The 20,578-nt window shown below is 36.1% G+C and overlaps 1 protein-coding gene across 1 annotated transcript in view; it reads left to right on the top strand.

Moving 5' to 3' along the window:
• LOC145992040 (aminopeptidase N-like) overlaps positions 1–20,578 on the top strand; it is a 59,426-nt gene that overhangs the window by 27,334 nt on the left and 11,514 nt on the right. Inside the window, exons 4-11 of the mRNA XM_083128163.1 lie at positions 531–833; positions 4,503–4,683; positions 5,261–5,417; positions 6,215–6,296; positions 7,108–7,291; positions 9,048–9,249; positions 15,446–15,723; positions 17,674–17,873. Coding sequence (XP_082984289.1) covers positions 531–833; positions 4,503–4,683; positions 5,261–5,417; positions 6,215–6,296; positions 7,108–7,291; positions 9,048–9,249; positions 15,446–15,723; positions 17,674–17,873 — 1,587 coding nt within the window. The remainder of the gene's footprint in view (positions 1–530; positions 834–4,502; positions 4,684–5,260; positions 5,418–6,214; positions 6,297–7,107; positions 7,292–9,047; positions 9,250–15,445; positions 15,724–17,673; positions 17,874–20,578) is intronic.

Raw genomic sequence — 20,578 nt, 5'->3', positions numbered from 1 at the left:
GTTTTGTAATAGCAATTATTGATAGAAAAGAACTTAAATACGGAGAAACTAGTACTCACTTTTATCCGCGAAGCTGTTTTTTCTTCTTTTTCGATTAATTTCAGTGGCCACTGCCACCATCCTCGTTGGAACTTGCTGCGCTGTTGCTTGGCGTGCGTCTTTTGTTCGTAGTTCTCTGGTTGCCGTTAGGTGCGCTGTGCGTCTTGGTACGTCGTCTGCTATTTCCGGGCGATACTGCAGCAGTTATCGCCCGGAAATAGCAGACGACGTACCAAGACGCACAGCGCACCTAACGGCAACCAGAGAACTACGAACAAAAGACGCACGCCAAGCAACAGCGCAGCAAGTTCCAACGAGGATGGTGGCAGTGGCCACTGAAATTAATCGAAAAAGAAGAAAAAACAGCTTCGCGGATAAAAGTGAGTACTAGTTTCTCCGTATTTATATACTACCGCGTCTCTCTTTTCCCAATCATGAAAAGAACTTGTTAATCAATAATATAAGAGTGATATATTTTGTTTGTTTTTCAGGAGAGGCATAGATGGTTTTGTATGGGATCATTACAAAATATCGCCTCCCATGTCCACATACACAGTAGCATTTGTGATCTCAAACTTCTCGCCCATCCAGTCGAATGAAAGCATGAGTTTCCATGTATGGGCACGTAAGAATGTCATTAACCAAGGACAGTATGCAGCTGTAATAGGCCCTCCTTTGCTTTCCTTCTTTGAAGAGTATTTTAACGTCTCCTACCCACTACCCAAAATGGACTTGGTAGCTCTGCCTGACTTTGCATTTGGAGCTATGGAGAATTGGGGATTAACAACATTCAGGTAGGCAATTTAAAAAGAAACTAAAGAAAAAAAAGACAAGGTCATGAGCTTTTAACTCCCTCCCGGTTATCTTCTATGACTGTAATTTATGATTTCTTATAATATACGAGGGTCACTATTTATATTTTGAGTCTAACAATGAAAAAAACAGGAATTTGGTATTGAAAACTGCTTTATTGTTTTTCGAAGTATTCTCCTTTATGGTCAATACACTTTTGCATTCGTTCGAACCATTTGTCAAAGCAGTTTTTCCAATCTTCTTGAGACACCTCCATAATATGGTTTTTGAACGCATCAATGGCGTCTTCCGCCGACGAAAATCGTTGTCCACTCAATTTATTCTTGACATTCGGGAACAAAAAGAAGTCATTGGGTGCCAAATCAGGACTGTACGGTGGATGACCCATCAATTCGATTTTTTGACTGTTCATAAAGTCGGTTGTTAGACGAGATGTGTGACATCTGGCATTGTCTTGATGAAGAATGATCCGACGGCGTTTGTTTGTTTTCCGTATTTCACCGAAGACCTCTGGCAAACAAATTGTTGTGTACCATTCAGAGTTGACCGTTCTATGTTCCTCTAAAGGCACAGTTGCCACATGACCAGTTTTCCCGAAAAAACAGGCGACCATTTGTTTCGATGTGCTTCGAGCGTGAACAACTTTTGTTGGATTGGGTTCGTCTTGAAACACCCATACAGTCGACTGCTGTTTACGTTCCGGCTCATATGCATATATCCATGATTCGTCACCTGTTACAATCTTATATACGTCTTTTGAAGCACCACGATTATATTTATTGAGCATTTGTTTGCACCAATTGACGCGAGCGTCTTTTTGAGTTTTTGTCAAATTGTGTGGGATCCAACGAGAACATACTTTCTCACAGCTAAATGATCATGTAATCATAGGCATAGCTAGAACTTTATATTTGGGTGTGCACAGAGAAAAAAAAATGAGGACTTGTACCTCTTTAATAGCATATTTTGCAACACAATCACTTGGCTCTTTAACTGCACTGATGTTTGTAAAGGAATATAAATTCACTAAATGACAGTGTTGAAAATTTCTGAATATATGTATTTATAGTAGAAAAAATCAAATTGCATAGAAATTACACACACACAAAATATTCATAAATGTTACAAATAAATACATCAAAATACACGTCATCTATAACAAGAGACGTCTGTCAAAAAGTACAATGTTCTTAAACTCATCAATAACTTCATTTACATCAATAGACTAAGCTTTTTCCTGTTCCACAAATAGTAAGAGCAGGGTTTCCAATCTATCCTGCTTCTGAGTTGCTCTTAATTTAGTTTTAACTTGGCTAAGCTTGGAGAAAGCTCTCCCTCACACGTGCAGCTTGTGACAGGTATAGAAGAAAAGCGCTGTAGTAAAGAGTAGAATGCAGTAAATATCTTCTTTCTCCAATGACGTCAAAAAATCGAAAAACTACAGACACTCGTTTCATCAGCGATAATGCACACGTTTGTACCAAGTAATGACATTTTTAACTTCTTACAAACTGCCGCTTATTTTCTCTCTTATTGAAATATCTGTCTTTAATTCTCTTTGATAAAGCAGCCCATTAGGGTGTGCCTAGGCACACCCGGCACACCCCGTAGCTACGCCTATGCATGTAATATTTTATATATGCTGGTGGAACTAATGCCTATGGTTGCCTCAATCTCACAGTATGTCACATGACGATCTTGCAGTATTAGGTTTTGCACAGCATCAATGTTTTCTTGAACAACAACTGATTTTGGACGACCTTCGCGAATCTCGTCGGTGAGCGAATGGCGGTCACGATTAAATTCGTTATACCAGCGTTTCACAGTGGCAAAGGATGGGGCTTCATCGCCAAATGTGGAAGTAAGTTGATCGATGCACTCTTGTCTTGATAATCCACGTCGAAAATCGTAAAAAATCATCGCACGAAAATGTTCACGAGTTAATTCCATTTTATTGTTGTCGCGCAATCTCCAATGCAACATAAACAACACAAATCAAGCTATTGACAAAACATTTGAAGTACGTTATGGTCAATAATGCCAGACGATTCCGTGCAAACGTCAAATCGCGCCTAACTTCAATCAGTGTTGCCAAGGCTCAAAATATAAATATAAATATATAACATTATGGTAGGCAACCTGGTATAACTCATGCTGGAAGGAGTGAAAATAGAAATGGAAGAAAAGAATAAGAAAAATGGGTAAGAAATACAGAAGTAGTGCAGAAAACTATTAAGGAATGTTCGATTTGATAAATTCTTTTTCAGGAAAAATAAAGTACAATAAAGACAAATTTTAAATTATAAAAATTATACTTTGTTCTCATAAATATTATTTTAAGAGGGAACATATTTTACCTTAAAAGTTATTTTTCCAAAATAAGAACATGGTTATTGGGTTATGGAGGCCAGTGTATTTTTTAATGAAATCTTAGTTTTTCTTTCAAAACTGTAATTTATCACTAGAAGTAAGCCAGTAATTAGTATTTGGTCATTTTTTTCTCGATTAAGTGAGTAACTTTAACCGTTTGACTAGTTTCCACTCATGAGCCTACATGCACAGCTATTGGCAGAATGGGTTCTCAGAAAGCAACATCAGCAAAACTGTAAAGAGAAGAGTATGCTACAGGAACAACACTCCTGAAAACCCACACATATCTTACTGCACGCCAGATTTTTTCTGTAATTATCCTTTTCAAAGGTATTAAGACCATGTAGTCATGAACACTTCTGGGTTGTAACAACATCATTGACTTTCAATGGATAGCCTCCTCGATGGTGTAGTGGTAACGTCATCACCTTGTAATCAAGAGGTCTCTGGTTTGATACCTGCTGGAGACATATGGTGGTTCGGATCCCACTTTAAACTGTATGTACAGTCCAGATTAGCCTATCTGTGCATAAAGTGGACTCAAAGCGACAACTCACTCACTCATTTTCAATGGAATCATTACAACCAAAAACTGCCCATGACTGTGACTGTACAAACCACCACTGAAACTTAGGAGACAATTATGCAGCCCCAAGGATAGTCTAGGGCTGGAGAAACACTATTATGTGCAATTGTGATGAAGTTTACATCAGACATGAAAAACAATTGAACAGTGATGTAGAGATCTTCCTAGATACATAAAGAATGTCTACTCAGGATTAGATGAATGGACATCATCTCCAAGTATTCAAACTGTTGGGACTTTGCCATTAAGAATGCAGCAGCCATCCACAGGAAAAATGAGAATTTACAGGGACACAAGCTTGACTGGCAACAGTGGATGAAGAGCTCAGTGCAGAAGTCTTAGCACCAGCTTGACTCAAATTTTTTAAATTAGTTCTCAAATCTCCAAAGCCTATCTGGAACACACTATTTTGATATTCTGAGAAAACCAAAGTTTGGGACAGAGTGTTGGGTAATGTTAATATATTTGCTGCCAGAATTCATTAAAGCTTTCACAGGTTTAAAACGATATTCTTTCAATGTGAAATTTGATATTTTTTTCACAAATTTCTAAGTTGCAGGATATAGCACACCTCTAGAATCTTCCAGGAATATCACGATCAGGGTTTTTACATATTGTAGAGCACTAACAATAATCATGAAAAATAGCATATTAATTGTTCTAGAAAAATATCAGTTGTTTGCATCACTTCCAGAGAATCAATGCTCCTTGTTGACGAAAGCACCTCTACAGCTGACAAGGAGAGAGTGGCACTGACTGTGAGTCATGAAATGTCTCACGAATGGTTTGGGAACCTTGTTACACCAGAATGGTGGGATTACTTTTGGCTTAATGAAGGATTTGCAAAGTACATGCAATACATAGGAGTCAATCACGTGGGTAGTACACTTTATATCTATTATTACGCATTTAGGTATTGTATTTGTAATGTAATCTAGTACTTAATTAATGGAAATGGAAATGGATTTTTCTTTGTCAAAATGTGTGCATGATGACTATGCTTTTGTAATTTGTATGCAAAACATTTGTAGACAAAGCAAAGATATTTGAATATTTCTAGAAGTATATATATGTCCTATTTGATCTAGATTTTGAAAGTGGAAATCAAATATCAAAATTGGTTTTAATATCAGAATTTTACAGTTTCTGGTACCTGTTCCAATATGCCATTTTTGACCGGTATTCTTATATCTGAAATCAGCTGATCAAATCTGTAATAGATTGTACAAAAAAAATGGCTATGACATGTTTATATGCATATTTATACATTATATAACATTCACATTGACAATTGAAATTAAATTGTGCAAAACACCAGAAGTCTATATGCTTTTCAATAATTTTTGTTCTCTGCATCTATAATTGAAACACTTCTAATCAAGAACAATTTGTTACATTCTTTTGGAGGCTACAGTGATTCTGATAAATGCACTTCGAGTATTATTTTTGCAGATTGAACCTTCATGGGCTATGCGTGCGAGATTCGTGGTGGATGTGATGCATCCAGTTCTAGAGGAAGACAGCCTTCAGACTTCTCATCCAGTATCCTTACAAATCTCCAACCCTTTGATGATTTCCCAGATATTTGATCCCATCCTCTACAGTAAAGGCAAGTATCAAGCGCAATCAGTTTTAATGAGTAATGAAATATGTCTGCTTTCCGTAAATACACACTATATATTAATATTAACGTATAAACTTCCTGAGGAATTCTGATCCACTTCGCAAGGCATCTGGTCATCACGTGACAGACCAGGGTTCGATTCCCAGTCTGGGTGACCTAAGGTGAGGATTTTTAGATTACTGTCAATGCATAAAATCACTCTGGGGTTCATTCAAGTCATCGTCAATGGGTGCCTGAGGGGTAAAGGTAGCCAGAGCATACTACTGACAGATCACATTACCTCTTCAACGACCAAGTTTAAGAATGGGTGCCTTTTTCATAATAATAATAATAATTCACTGCTTGTGGAGTGTAAGGGTGACATTCTCTGAAGATTCTGAATATCAACCTCTGTTCTATGTAGTACAACTTAGGTTGCATATTTTGCAGGCTGATGAGACTCTGGCACCTGAGCCGACGTTTGGATAATTCTGTGTGTTATGTTGTCCATACCTGTTCTGATTATTTCTTCATCCATCTCATCTTATCATCATTCATCCCCATTGTCGTAATGAGCTGAAAGTAATAGAAACACTATGTAAAATAGCTGAAGTCAAATTCAAAAATTTGAATAATTCATGACTTGTGAATTTTATCATTATAATAGAAATAGAAAGCTGGACACTTGCCAAAGTATTTTCTTCATGAACATAATTCTTATTTTAAATCTTGATGCAATGTGTCTCTGTGTAATATACACACTGTGTACATATTATATCATTATTTATTTCTTAATCTTACAGGTGCATGTCTTGTTCGGATGATAAAATTTTTCCTTACAGAAGAAACATTCATGAAGGGCCTAAATAATTACCTCAACAAAAAGTAAGGATCAATAATAAAAAACATACCCAAATTCTTACTGATTAATGAGTATTTTTGATTGCTTGCAAGTAGTTGCATGTGTGTTTTAATTTTCATTGGGAAAAGAAAGCAAACAACAATAATAATTCATATTGACACTCTCTCTCTGTAATAAACTGTGTTGGAAAAGCTGGAAAGTAAAACTGTGTTGGAAAGAGTTGATGAAAGAAGAACAATGCTAGATATTATCAAGAAAAGAAAAATAAATTGGCTGGAACTCTGTCTAAGAAGGAACTGCACTGGAAGGATGCACTGGAATGAATGAATCACTTAATCTGTTCCATACATACTTAATTAATTTATTAATTAATAATAGACAGTTCATTTTATTTTCCATGTTAGTAATAGATCAGAAAGTCAATATTTCATTTTTGTTATGATGAATAAAATTTCAAATTATTTTTGGAAATTCAGTATTTTTGAAGAAAATAAAAAGTCCCATTGTAATCTTAGATTTATACTATTATGTATGTAAAATGGATGAAAATAAACATTGCTAGATTATCTGACTTCATAGGGGTTCAAAAACATTACAAATCATAGGTAAATTAATTAAGATATATAGTTTTCTTATTAGATACATGTGAATTTTAAATGTAAATGAGGCAAGTAAAGTCATAATCTTTACGACGTTAAAAAAAAATTAAATAAAAATTTATAGAAAAGGATTTAATTTCCCTTGCAAGAACTAGGCTAATTTTCTGCAAACAGTATAATGCAATTGGTATTATAATACAAGTGCTGATCTTTTCTTGTATTAATTTATCTGCAGGAAATATGGTGTAGCCAAACAAGATGATCTTTGGACTGCATTAACAGAAGCTGGACAAAATGACAGTGTGCTCCTGTTGGACACATCAGTGAAAGATGTAATGGATTCATGGACACTTCAAAGAGGATATCCAGTAATTACTGTTGTTAGGAATTATGCCGATAATAGTGTCACTCTGCAACAAGTGAGCGTTTTTATTTCTTTAAACCCAGTAACTTTGTCAGTACTGAAGCAGGGATGAAATGCATATTTGACATAAAAGTTCATCTCATTGCCAATACTGTTTTCCTGTACCACATGGAATTATTTATTTTCACCTTGTCTTAAATTTTAGCAGTGATTATGTCAAAGGGTGGTGGGAGGGGCAGGTATGGGAGAAGAATGAGAAGTTTGTGAAATGTTACCTATTATAAAATAATGCATGTGCTGTTTATAAATACAATACTGTAGTATGTAATGACATATTTTCCAGAACAAGGCATAAGTTTCTTGTGTCAAATTCCAATACTATGAAATTCATTGATAAGTGTTATTCTACCGATTCAATATAAAATTTCAATTGCTCTAAAGATCCTAAATGATTTATTTCTCTTGTAGTTTATGATTGTTACAAGCAGGGCCAGATTGGCCCACCAAACTTGGTGCCACCTCTCAGTGACCTTCCGAAAATGCACATTCGGTGCCCTTTTTTCCCAACTGCTCATAATTGGGCACCCTGTTGAGGAAATTTGCCACCGCCCTCTTTGCAGTACCAGTCTGGCCCTGGTTACAAGCATAAATGTATCTTTAAACAAACTAAAAATAAATGTCTGGTGAAGGAAGCGTGTGTTCTCCTGAACTGTCACAAAAAAAAGTGTTTTTATGCTTGTAACAGCCATAAACTACAAGAGTAGTAGTTCTACAATGCAAGCAATATGTACATAAAAGAAAAAGTTCCTGATTGGTTCATTCACCGTATTAAGGTAACTAAGCAGGTGAATGCAATGTTTTTTGTTGTTTTTTTAAAGGGACACTGCATATTAAGATGTTTACAAAACCATGTCGTATGAATTGCACTTTTAAATTCATAAAAACAATAACAAGACAACAGAATTGTGTACTAAGTTACAGGCTATTTACTGATATGTCTGTAATTTTACTTATACATCGATAGACCTACTGGCCTCTATGGCAAAGTTGTCACCGTAATATGCTACAAATTCCGCCGCTGCAGTGCTGCAGTCGGTGTCCTGTGCATGCGCACTGTGTACCTACATCTGTTGGCAAGCCACAGACGCCATTGCGGCAACAATCGATCATGTATACATTTGCTTTTGCATATTTAAAATGCCTCTGCCGATTGAGAATCCCGCCGACTGTGAAATACGCGCTGTTATTCGTTTTCTTAGTGCTAAAGGCATGAATAGCAGTTGAAATTCACCGTCAGATTTGTGAAGTGTACGGACAAAACATTATGAGTGATGGAATGGTACGCAAATGGGTAAGAGCTTTCAAAGATGGCCGAAAGGATGTTCATGACGAGGAACGGAGTGGGCGACCCTCAGTGATCACTGTCAATTTGGTGCAGAAAGTCGACAAAAAAGTGAAAGAGAACAGACGCTTCACAATTTCTTTGTTATCAGAGGAGTTCCCTGAAGTTTCAAGAAGTGTTATCTACGAAATTATTACCAAACGCTTAAACTATCGAAAACTATTATGCTCACGGCCGTGTTGCAGTGCCTGTCAACTCAGGCGGCAAACTTCTATGATGACGGAATACAAAAGCTTGTTGTTCGATAAGTGCCTTAATATTGGTGGCAATTATGTGGAAAAGTAGATAAAAGTGTGGTCTTTCATGTAACAACAAAATTGTTACAAAAAGTTTACTTGTTTTTGGTACATATCAAAATGGTACTTACTTAAAAAATACGCCTCGTATTATATTTGGTTGTTTCTTCTAGGAACCATTTTTCTTGAAGTCTCTCAGCACCCCTAAACAGTCCGAAGATTCTCTATGGTGGGTCCCTGTCACTTACAGAGCACAGGATGACAACAGTACCAACTCCACTGTCCCCGTGGCTTGGATGAAGAAAGAAAAGACACTAACAATTAACAACATGCCATCAAAAGATAAATGGGTGCTTTTTAATCTTGAACAAGAAGGTAAGTTCACTAATGCTATCCTTTTTGGCATTTTTATAGCTACTGTTCCGAAAGTGGTTTCTGTTCTGAAATTTCTTTCAGCATTTTGGTCCCATTTCCAGGACCTTCCTTAGGTATTGTCAGGAGTTAAAAATATATGAAAAATGACATAACAAATGGGTTATAACAAAGATTAGAAATGTTAAACTTGCTTGCTCTACAGTACGTTGCCAATTCCAAACCTTTGGTTATTAATATTTTAAACTTATGGCAGTCATCTTTTTTTTAACTCAATAGGTCTGTGACATTTCTATATGTTTTCAATCTCCTGGAAATAACCAAGTAAGGCCCTGGAAATGGGATTGAAACATCCAAAGAAATTTTGGAAAAGGAATCACTTGAAAGTGTCCTTTTTATTTTATTGTTTCCAGAAAATTTGTGTGTTGATTTTGCATAACGTTTATCAACCTTAATGTTAATGTATGAGTTATGAAACCAGAACCCTGCATTTGAATTTTGGTTCAGTGGTGAACATTACTAGTTTATCTTACATTTCATATTCATGTGTAATTTCAAGTTATTGTTAATTGGTGGTTTGGTTTGGTGTTTTAAGTCCACTTTATGCACAGTAAGGCTAATCGGGACTGGACCTACAGTTTAAAGTGGGATCCGAACCACTATGTGCCTCCACCGGATATCGAACCCAGGACCCCTTGATTACAAGGCGATGACGCTACCACTGCGCCATCAGGGAAGCCCCAAGTTATTGTTAATATAACAAAAAATATGTATAAGGGTGATACCATGTCAAATCAGGCAGGTGTTCATTGATCGTTGATCTTTTTGATTCTGATCAGATTTGTCAAATTTCTGAGGATTCTTTTCTATTATTATTATTATTATTTGTACACAAATTATGGTGTATTCAAATGTGGTTTATGCAGGTGTTCATTGATCGTTGATCTTTTTGATTCTGATCAGATTTGTCAGATTTCTGAGGATTCTTTTTTATTATTATTATTATTATTATTTGTACACAAATTATGGTGTATTCAAATGTGGTTTATGCAGGTGTTCATTGATCGTTGATCTTTTTGATTCTGATCAGATTTGTCAATTTCTGAGGATTCTTTTTTATTATTATTATTATTTGTACACAAAATATGGTGTATTCAAATGTGGTTTATCTCTTTTCTTTCTCAGGAGTTACATATACATTGAAAAGTAGGTTAAAAGAAATGTATTGCCTTTTATTTCTACTTGAAATCCATTGTGAGAAGTGCTCAAAGTGGAAATTCTAGCTGGAGGAAGGGGGATGCTTGTTTGAGTTTAGGAATAGGTGGGAGGGATGCTTGTATGGATCAACATGGAGACAATGAGTATGTGGGAAGGATGCTTATGCAAATTATTATTGCTGGGTTACTTTATGAAAATGTTTTTCACTGGGAGATAGCATCCTTCCACCCCCACCATCCCACCCCACTTCCACCACTGATTGTGAGCAAAATGTATCCATTACCAATCCTCAAATACTAATAAGATGAAACAGGTATTCAGGAAATTAACTTGAAATGTAAAATTTGGGAAGGAAAATATTAGGGATGCGACCGATTAATCGGTACTCTATTGGTATCGGCCGATATAGGCATATTGGTGTATCGGTTTATTGGTAAGACTACCGATTATTTTACCGATCCAATAAATCAATAAATATCTGATAATTTAGTGCAAAATTCTGCCATTTTGTTGATTTTTATGGATAATCTCCATGTCCTACTTTCTAAAAAGTAAATGTCTAAATGTCCAACTTCTTTTTCACTGCAGTCACCTTGAAACACAAATTTATTAAGGAGGTCAATAAACCTTTCAGGTTCTTCAATGACCATTTCTAATTTTATATCGGATCGGTAGAATATCGGTTATCGGTATCGGCAAATTTTATATCTGTATTTTATCGGTATCGACCAGAATTTCATACCGGCCCATCCCTAGAAAATATATAAATGCAGAGGTTCCATAAATTCTAGCTTTTGATTTGAACACTGGTTAGATCAGAGGAACGATGTCAGGATTTGAAGCCAAATTTCATACTTGGTGTAACATGTTAACATATTAACATTCCATTTTATTTTAATGCAATAGCAATTAATAGAGTCCAGTTTGGTTTGTCAATGCTCACCTTGTATATAATTGCATGCCTTGACAATGTTCCAAGATGTAAATGCTTCTTTCAATGTTACCAGCAGGGACGGCGACAGGGGTGGGCACAGGTGGGCAAGCGCCCACCCAAAAATTCCTGTGCCCACCCGATCGCCCACCCAATCAAATTCAATAAGTACCTACATATACTTGATATGAATGATTCGTTAAATAAGTGTATTCTGGTGTTCATAACATGTATATTTTACTTGTGAATATTATCTATGCTAGAAATGTTAACATATTATCAACCCATAAAAAGCCAATTTTGTCATTAGAAAGTGAAAGCAATTACTAGAGCTATTGAAACAAAAACTGTGATCAAATGAATACTTCCATGTTTAAAAGCAGTTAGTAGGCTTAGGAGGCTCAAAATTATTATGCTGGGTACGATCAAGATTAGATCAGAATTTAGGGTGAACTTGAGGGCTGCAGCTCCGGGCCTCCACATACGTATATAAATCCCGGCCTGGGTATGGTTAAAATAATCTCCAAATAAACAAATAAAAACATCATCTTAGCGTTACTTCCTCCGGTAACACAATACATTATTTCAACTTTTTAATTATTATTATTATTATTAGAATAATTTAATCAAGAAGACTTAATTGGCCATGTGACACGAATGGTAGAGGAAAGAAGAGTTTATAGGATTCTTGTTGGGAAACCTGATGGTAAGAGACCATTAGGAAGACCAAGACGAAGATGGAGGAATAACGTTGAGATGGATTTAAAAGAAATCGGCAAGGATGGGAAAGATTGGATTGATCTTGCTCCGAATAAGGGCAGATGGAAGGCTTGTGTTGCTGCAGCCACAAACCTTCGGGTTTAAATATGCTACAGAGTATAATATAGTTTTAATTAGCTCTGCATTGAAATTCCAGAAGTGTCCTTTTTATTTCATTACAATTTTTATATATCTGTCGTCTTCCAATATCAATATGGTATGCGAAATATCAACTTCATATATATTTATTCTACTAATAAGAAGGAATCACAATAATCACTACAATACTGAAGTGAATAAATTTTAATAAACAAGTTATGTATGGAAAAAGCTACAGAATTATTCAATTACTAATGAGTGGCTTATCCTATTTAGAAATCCTCGTCCCACACATAAATTTTGCCACATTAAACAGAATCTGTAGATACAGTTGAAGTAAAGAAAGAAAGTTATGTCACGAAGTATCCAGAAGACGATTTTGTTAGTTTTCGTTTTAAGCCCACTTTTATGCTCAGATAGGCTAATCGGGACTAAACCTACAGTTTAACGTGTAGTCTGAACCTGTGTGTATTGTGCTTCCACCAGAGGAGGGGGAAGTCGAACACAGGACCTCTTCATTATAATGCGACAGCGTTATACCATTGGGGAAGAATATACAGAAAGAACTCACACCAAACGTGGCATTTTAACACCACAGAAGATGCGTCCATTTTAAGAGGGTGATTGCCTGAGACAAATATTTGAGACTTTCGGAAAACAACGTCATTGTTCACGGAATTAGCTGCCTTGATCCACTAATGAAACGCTGTGCAATTGAAACTACCACCTCAACTTTCTAAGAGCTATGGACTAATGAAATTCCATTTTTTGAAGAGTAAGTTCTGGTTGATTTGTTTTATTTAAAGCCATTTTTCTGTTAATTTTGATAATGGCGACGATAAGGTTCAATGGTAATTAGATGAAAGTAACGAAGGGGCGAAAACAAACACATACTGACACTCAAAATACAAATCCTCATAAATTATTACTTTGACAGTGGTTCCAAGCACCAGGGACTCGTTGCCCTGAAATAATAAAGTTTCCAGGGTATGCTGCACAGGGTAGAGGTTGAAATTCTAGTGTGTTCGAAATGGTCACACCATACAACCCAAGTCATCTATGAAAAATAGATGAATTATTTCTGGCACGGTGATCAACTTCGATGAATTCCCTGTGTCCTAAATCATTTTGTTACCTCAAAAAATATGTTCATGTGACCATATGTGTATTGCTTCTCCCGCATTAGTAACATGACAGTTCAGAAAACGAATAGCAACTTAGGTAATAATCTATTCAATTCTGAACAGATTTTTCAATCTTACTTGTTTATTACTTATGAGTGATATTTTGTCAAAATAACCTTTCGTTAGCCTAGGAATACTTCCATGGACAATGAACAAAGAATTTGTTCTCCGTGTGTGTTTTAAATCATTCCTAATAAGACGTTAATTTAATCCAAACATTCAGTGGCAGCGATTAGGAGGACCGGGAAGTGGGGGATGCAGTTCCCCCGCCACATTTTGCCACTTTTTGCCCCCGCACTATGGTCTCTTTATGCTAAGCCTTTTCTACCAAGAATAAGTATATTGTCCTTGCCCCTCAAATGTTGGCACCCAATCGCCGCTACTACAAACATTCAGATAGATTTCTCAGTTGTACAAACCTTGTAAGCTAAGAAAAGTGATCCCCAAGGAGTAAGAAACTCGTTCAGTCAAAAACTCATACGATGAAAATACTATGCTCAGGAACATGCATTTACATTACGAGAAACTTCACGATGGTCTACCATCGCACTTTCTGTCATAGTCGCCGAATACATAAAATCAAGTATGTGCCTTGTATTTGCAACACAAGCTTAAACCTAATTCACATTTATTTCACTGTATTAACATGCATGAAAGAATGTGATTAGAATGTTTGGTTGGGGTATGGCTGCGCATGTGTAAACACTTCCTTGAAATAAGTGTGTCCATCAGAGACAAAACGAAAGGAAATGGAACAAGATGCGACAATAGATTAGAAAAGATAAAGAGGAAAACAATAAAAGGAAAGGGAAAAGAAGTAAGAGGGAATTCGGGAGTTGTAGAGAGAGGGAGATACATACATCTTACATACACATATATACTATATATGGTTTTACATTTATACTGCCCACCCTAATTTATCAATAAGGAGCTTCTGCCCACCCGGTCGAAAATTTCTGGCGCCGCCCCTGGTTACCAGTCTCTCTGAAATCCTTCAGTCTTGCTTAGCTTAATTCTTATTGTCTACTTAAAGTTTAAAGCCTTTATTTCATATGAAATGAAACTAACTAAGCCATAGCAAAGAATTTATTATACATTAATTAATTATGTTATCTTCAGTTGTACACGTTTAAGACTTATTAAAGTCCAAGTTACAAGGTATTTCAAGTGTTTAGGTTTTGATGGTAATTGATTTATATTTATTTTATACGTTTGATAGTTTTGAATGTTTGGTTGTAATGTTCTTTAATTGGCTCTGCACGACAGAAAATGTATTGAATTTATTGACTTTAACACTCATATTTTAATGTTAGTATTTTATATGGGTTCTGTTATGAATACAGTGTAAGGTTACTTCAATAGAGGCATGATGTGCTCGGTATATCACACATGGCCAATAAATGCCAACTATGCAGTGCAGAGTAGTTAGTTCCAGTTTCTGTCACTGGCTTATGGATTATTCCATGTGAAATCAACCTATGGAGGTGCACTTTTCAACATCACATATTTTGAATCATTTGAAATTTGACATACATTTGGCATACCGCATTTTCTGGCATATAAGATGCACTTTTTCCCTTTACAAATAGTTCTAAATAACAGGGTGCGACTTATTCGCTGACACTCGGGTTACACCACCAGTAAGAAGTTTGTTAATAGGTCAAAGCTTTATGGGATGCTGTGAAAACTAAGACAGTGGTTACGAGGTGGGCATTAGTAAGGAATGGATGGTACAGAGGGCAATTTGTTGTATGAGAACTCACATTCTTATTTAGAAGAGGTTTCAAGTGACTCTTCACTTAGCTCTGGAGACGAATGTTTAGGTTTTGATGAAGAAGATTAAAATGTATTCTTTCCTACTTGATTAGCTAAGTTATTTGTTGAAAGTAGACATACATATTTGTTTATATTTGAAATACTGTAAATTAATTATAATATTCAGTGATAAAGCTTTTTCCTCATATATATATATAAACACATTATGAAAATATATATTGGTAATTTCTAGGATATTTCAGAGTGAACTATGACACTGATTCATGGAATGCCCTCATAACACAATTAAAGAGCGAAAACTACACAGACCTCTCACCCATCACAAGAGCCCAACTGGTGGATGATGTTCTAAACCTTGCAAGGGCTGGGAAGGTGAATTATGCCTTGGCTCTAAATCTAACTTTGTACTTGCATAGGGAAACAGCATATGCACCATGGACTACTGCCCTGGAAAATCTCCGTTATCTGGACCGCATGTTAAGGAATTCAGATATATATGGCTTATTTCAGGTATGGCATTTCTTTTTTTTACATAAGATATTTTTCACAAATAAGAAATGACTGTTATTCTCATACAGTCAGAAACAAAACAAGTTGTTTGCACATAATGAGATTTGTATTTTCAGATTTATTACATTTATTAATCTGCACTCCATTAGTATCAGTTGATATAAGTATATTTCTTTAGTAGTAAATTTGCTGATAAGTCTGATATTCCTATGATTATTCTGTAATTTAGTGAACAAATCTGTCATTTTATTATTTTTCTAAAAAATATGGAGGTATAATTAATTTATGATCCTTTTTCTGTCAGACAAATACAGTATTTCAAATCACATTTATTTTTCTAAACGAAACCCATTATAGTCACCTGATTAATGAACTAAGGAGGTAAATGAACTATTCAGATTCTTCATGGTAAAAGGAAAAGGTCAAACTAGCTATGGAGGCACATAGGGCATTTGCAATTTTGTATTTTATTATTTAATTTTGATCTATAAAATATTAGTTTCAGTAAATTTTATATTGTTACTTTAAGTATCTGCAAAAATTTATATCAGTCCATTCTTGATATCTGATCTTTACACTCAAATTTTGGACAAAGTATATGCTGGAGTGAGAGGGAGATTGGGGGTGGTTACATTGACCATTTATTAATACATCCTCCAAGCTCAGAACACAGATACACCCTGGAAAGTGCATATTTGAGGCCCTGGTGCCTACAGGATAATTCTCTGTGGGAATATTTTATGTCCTTTAAGGTGCACCGAGATCTGGTGCATCAAGATCTATTGTTGCTGTTATCTGACTTACTTCAAGCTTCCTCTTTGAAACCCGAGACCACTTGCAGAACCCTGATGTCTCAAAGGAGTGCCGAAAATATTCAAGTTAAAAATATGTTCATTTGTTTTTGAGATATATATATATATATATTTTAAACATAATATTATTGTACACATTTGCGTAGGCATGTAGAGTATTGGCAAAATTGCTCGACACATGAAAATTTCCATTTACAGCTTCAATGCTAGTCCTTGTGGATGATTTGACAGTGTTACGATCTGCATGGTTCAAAGTATAACAGTACAACACACTCTTCCTCAGTTCTTAATATATAATTGGTGGAAATATTTATTATCCTGAAAAACATTGGGAGTAAATGCTTCATATTTTCTGTTACCAGAAATCAAAAAATTCACTCAAAGTGACAAATTGTTTTGTGTTGTGACACTCAGCCATTGTAAGATTGATGCAGTAGGATGGAATATGAGCAGGATATCCATTTTTACAAAACATGGAAACCATCTTCAGAGATAACAGGAACTTGTTTTCAGACATACAATGAAAGGAACTTTTCAAGGGACCGACCCCTTCTCAACCACCAAGCCTGGGTCAGGCCGAGACGATTATAGTTAAATATGGATAGCCATCTAGTGGTTAGAGTGTACCTTGTTTTATAAAAAGTCCAGACAGAACAACTATATACTACACAGCTTTCTGAAATTGGGGGGACTTAACCCCATCCTCTCTCTTTCACTGGGCAGATGCTACTTGCCTTCTTACAGTATCTTACAGTACTAGAACTCAACTTTCTAATTTATTATAAATTTTCGAACACACTCTGGTTCTTCACCAGGGAAGGGAAAGAAATGAACTCTTACAAAAATTGTAATAATTTAGAAGGTGTACATCTAGACAAAATGTCCTCCCCGGTGGTGCAGTGGTAACGTCATCGCCTTGTAATCAAGGGGTCCTGCGTTTGATACACAGTGGAGGAACATGCACAGTGGTTGGGATTTCAGTTTAAACTGTAGGTCCAGTTCAGATTAGCCTATCTGTACATAAAGTGGACTCAAAAAAACAATTCAATCTAGACAAAAGTATTTTATTTATGGTGCTAATGACATGCGACATGAAGCTTTATCTTTTATTATGTAAATAATACTTTTGAACATTTAGACCTATGTGATAAATCTCCTGGAGCCTGTTCATAAAAGCTTAGGACGTGAAGAAAGAAAGGACGAGTCGCACAGGGACAAGTTACTGAGAGTTTCCATGTTGTTCTGGTTGTGCCAAATGGAATATAAGCCTTGTTTGGATTGGGCCAGAAATATGTACTACCAGTGGATGAACAGCAGTTCGAATGGCTTTACAAATGTGTAAGTATTCAAGTCTAACTTTGTTTACTTTAAGTAGTAACTGGATCATAATACTTTGCTTTAGACGATATTGTGACTGTTTTAGACAGACTTCATCAGTCAATCTATCAAAGCATTTCAAATACTGCCAATTGATTCAAGTCATTCTTTAATTTAACCAACTTTGTTCGTTTGTCACTTTTTTTCACTTCATATTAATATAGGGACAATGAAGACAAATGATAACTTAATGAAGTAAATGAAAGAATAACAATAATACACCCATGCCCTTCTCTAGGTTTTCAACCCAGAATATTCAACAAAATCGATCTTGCAATCATTGCCTTAACAAATTAGCAAAATAACACTAGATAAAATTTAACATGATTTGATTTGTACAATAAAAATTGTAAGAATATTAATGGAAAGAATACAATAAAGGTCAAGGGTTCCATCATGTCAAGGTAGAAATTTCTTGCTTTTAGAAAAGGGATTTTTTACTATAGCTCTTTTCAGTTCTTACGGCGGGCGCTCTAGAAGTTGGCAGGGGAAGTGGGGAGCCGGGAGTGGGGAAGGGACCAATCCAGCGCGATACGAAACGTAGAACGAGTTTCACGTAGTGCTTTTTCCGGCCACGTCTTGTCTCTCGGCGCCACTGCTGTTGTCTGGTTGGTCTGCGGCATAATCCTCGCTCCCCACATCCCTTGGCAGAACTAGGACCGGCCACCATAAGAACTGAAAAGAGCTATAGTAGCACTGAGCCTATACCGATGGTATTAGCTAAAACCACCAAATGATACAGTTCAAATTTACCACATACACTTTGGTAAGCAAAACTCATTTTGTTCTTAAAAGTTCTCATTACCACTGTTGGTTTGGTTTGGTTTATTTTACTTCACTTTCTGCCACTTTTGGCTAATTGCGAAGATGAGGATGATTTGGGTAAAGGAACACTCGCAAAGAACATCCATGCCCAGGCCGGAATTTGAATCTGAGAACCCTGGTGCACTGTACTAACCACTCCACCACAGAGGTTGGTTCATAACCAGGGGTGCCCATCCACCCCCCCCCCCCAGGTCAATGGCACATTCCCCCCCAAAATCATGTCATGCGTCCCCCCAAATCATATCATCCGTGCCCTCAAACCATATCATAATCCCCAAAAAATTTTGTTTATTACGGCAGCGTGTCTACCAAAAGTAAAGTAACTTTTTCCTTAGCTATACTGAACACTAAACTTGATCTTCCCCTCCTCCCTAAACTGGGGTGCCCATCACTCAAGACCGCCCCTAAAATCGTTCACCATAATCCCCAAAAATAATTTGGATGAATGCATAATAATTGATGTCTACTTGAATGAAATGCCATGTTAAACTGTCCATTTTTTTAAATGTTCAATTTTCGAAAAAAACTTAAAGCTAACACATTGATTGGGTAATGTAGCAAATTAAATTATGTAAATATGCATAAAAGTAGAGTTTGTGAGTGGGTTTATAAAACTCACAATTTGAGTATTTAACACAAATTGTTACACAACTTAAGATAAAGATAGAAAATTCAACCTTAGCAAATCAAATAACATGCTCCAGCCGTATGACCGATTCAATTATTTTTTCACAAGACATTACAAAAACCTAGGTAGAAATTCTTAAGCTCAGGGTGTTAATATAATATTTATTTATTTATTTATTGAGAAAATTCCAGATACAGCACAGTTGGCCATTTTACACTGAAATTGTCAACAATGAAAATGCAAAGATAATAATAACAATAATAAGCAAAAAATATTTAAAAAATAATAAAACTAACAAAATAACACAAAAGTGAATAGCAAATTAACAAAAAATAAGTAAAAGATGGCACTATTTGATATTATTTACAAACATTTCTTCTAATAGATGACCGAAAGGCAAACTCTGAGGAAAATATATCGATTCTTGATGATAGATCATTGCAGTGGCGGTCCCTCCATGGAACAGAGGGAACAGGCTGTTCCCTTCTACTTAATGCCCATTTTAGCTATTTAAATTATCTATATTAACATAATAAGAACACTTCATTCTTCCGAAATCAACATGCCGAAGAAAAACTTCCACAGTGACTGGACCTGGACGTTTGTTTACTTCACCTACCCTCATCGTCCCACCCTCTGCTGTCTGACGTTGAGTATTTCCGACCACGCGGGAAGGTAAACGATCCTCTTGGTGCCACCTCCCACCACCACGGAAGCTGAACTCTCTAGCTGTTCCCTACGAGAGACATAGCGAATTCGTTTTCTGTCGAGATTTTGCTATGTGCTATAGTTTAATTGCATCGTAGTGATAGTTTTGAGTGTAGTAAGTCTATAGTTTCCTAATCTCATTGCAAAATTGCGTCTGCCATTCATAACGAACTGGAAAAATGTTCTACAGTCTAAACGTCTGCTAAATGCCTTGGCTAAACGCGAGGGAACAGCTCACGTCAACCTGTTCCAACAGCCCCAAGACGCGCTCAGCGGCAGGTGCAGGACAAGAAAGCGAATGTTGCGAGCGTAGGGTAGTGAATGTTGTATGGTTGTATGATCGACCGGCTGAAGACGAAAGCTTTTAGTTCATTGAACTTTACAAAAATGACAGCAAACCAACACTTATCCTAACCGAATTAAAAATGAAATCGTACCCAAGGCATTTTCAAACAAGTTACTACAACTCTGTAAAATGATTAACTGGATACTCTTCCCGTGGCAA

Source organism: Lepisma saccharinum, chromosome 9 (genome assembly GCF_977018435.1).
Source record: "Lepisma saccharinum chromosome 9, izLepSacc3.1, whole genome shotgun sequence".
Classification (NCBI taxonomy): Eukaryota; Metazoa; Arthropoda; class Insecta; order Zygentoma; family Lepismatidae; genus Lepisma; species Lepisma saccharinum.
Note: the sequence above shows the minus strand (reverse complement) of the source record. Positions and strands in the feature narration are given on the sequence as shown.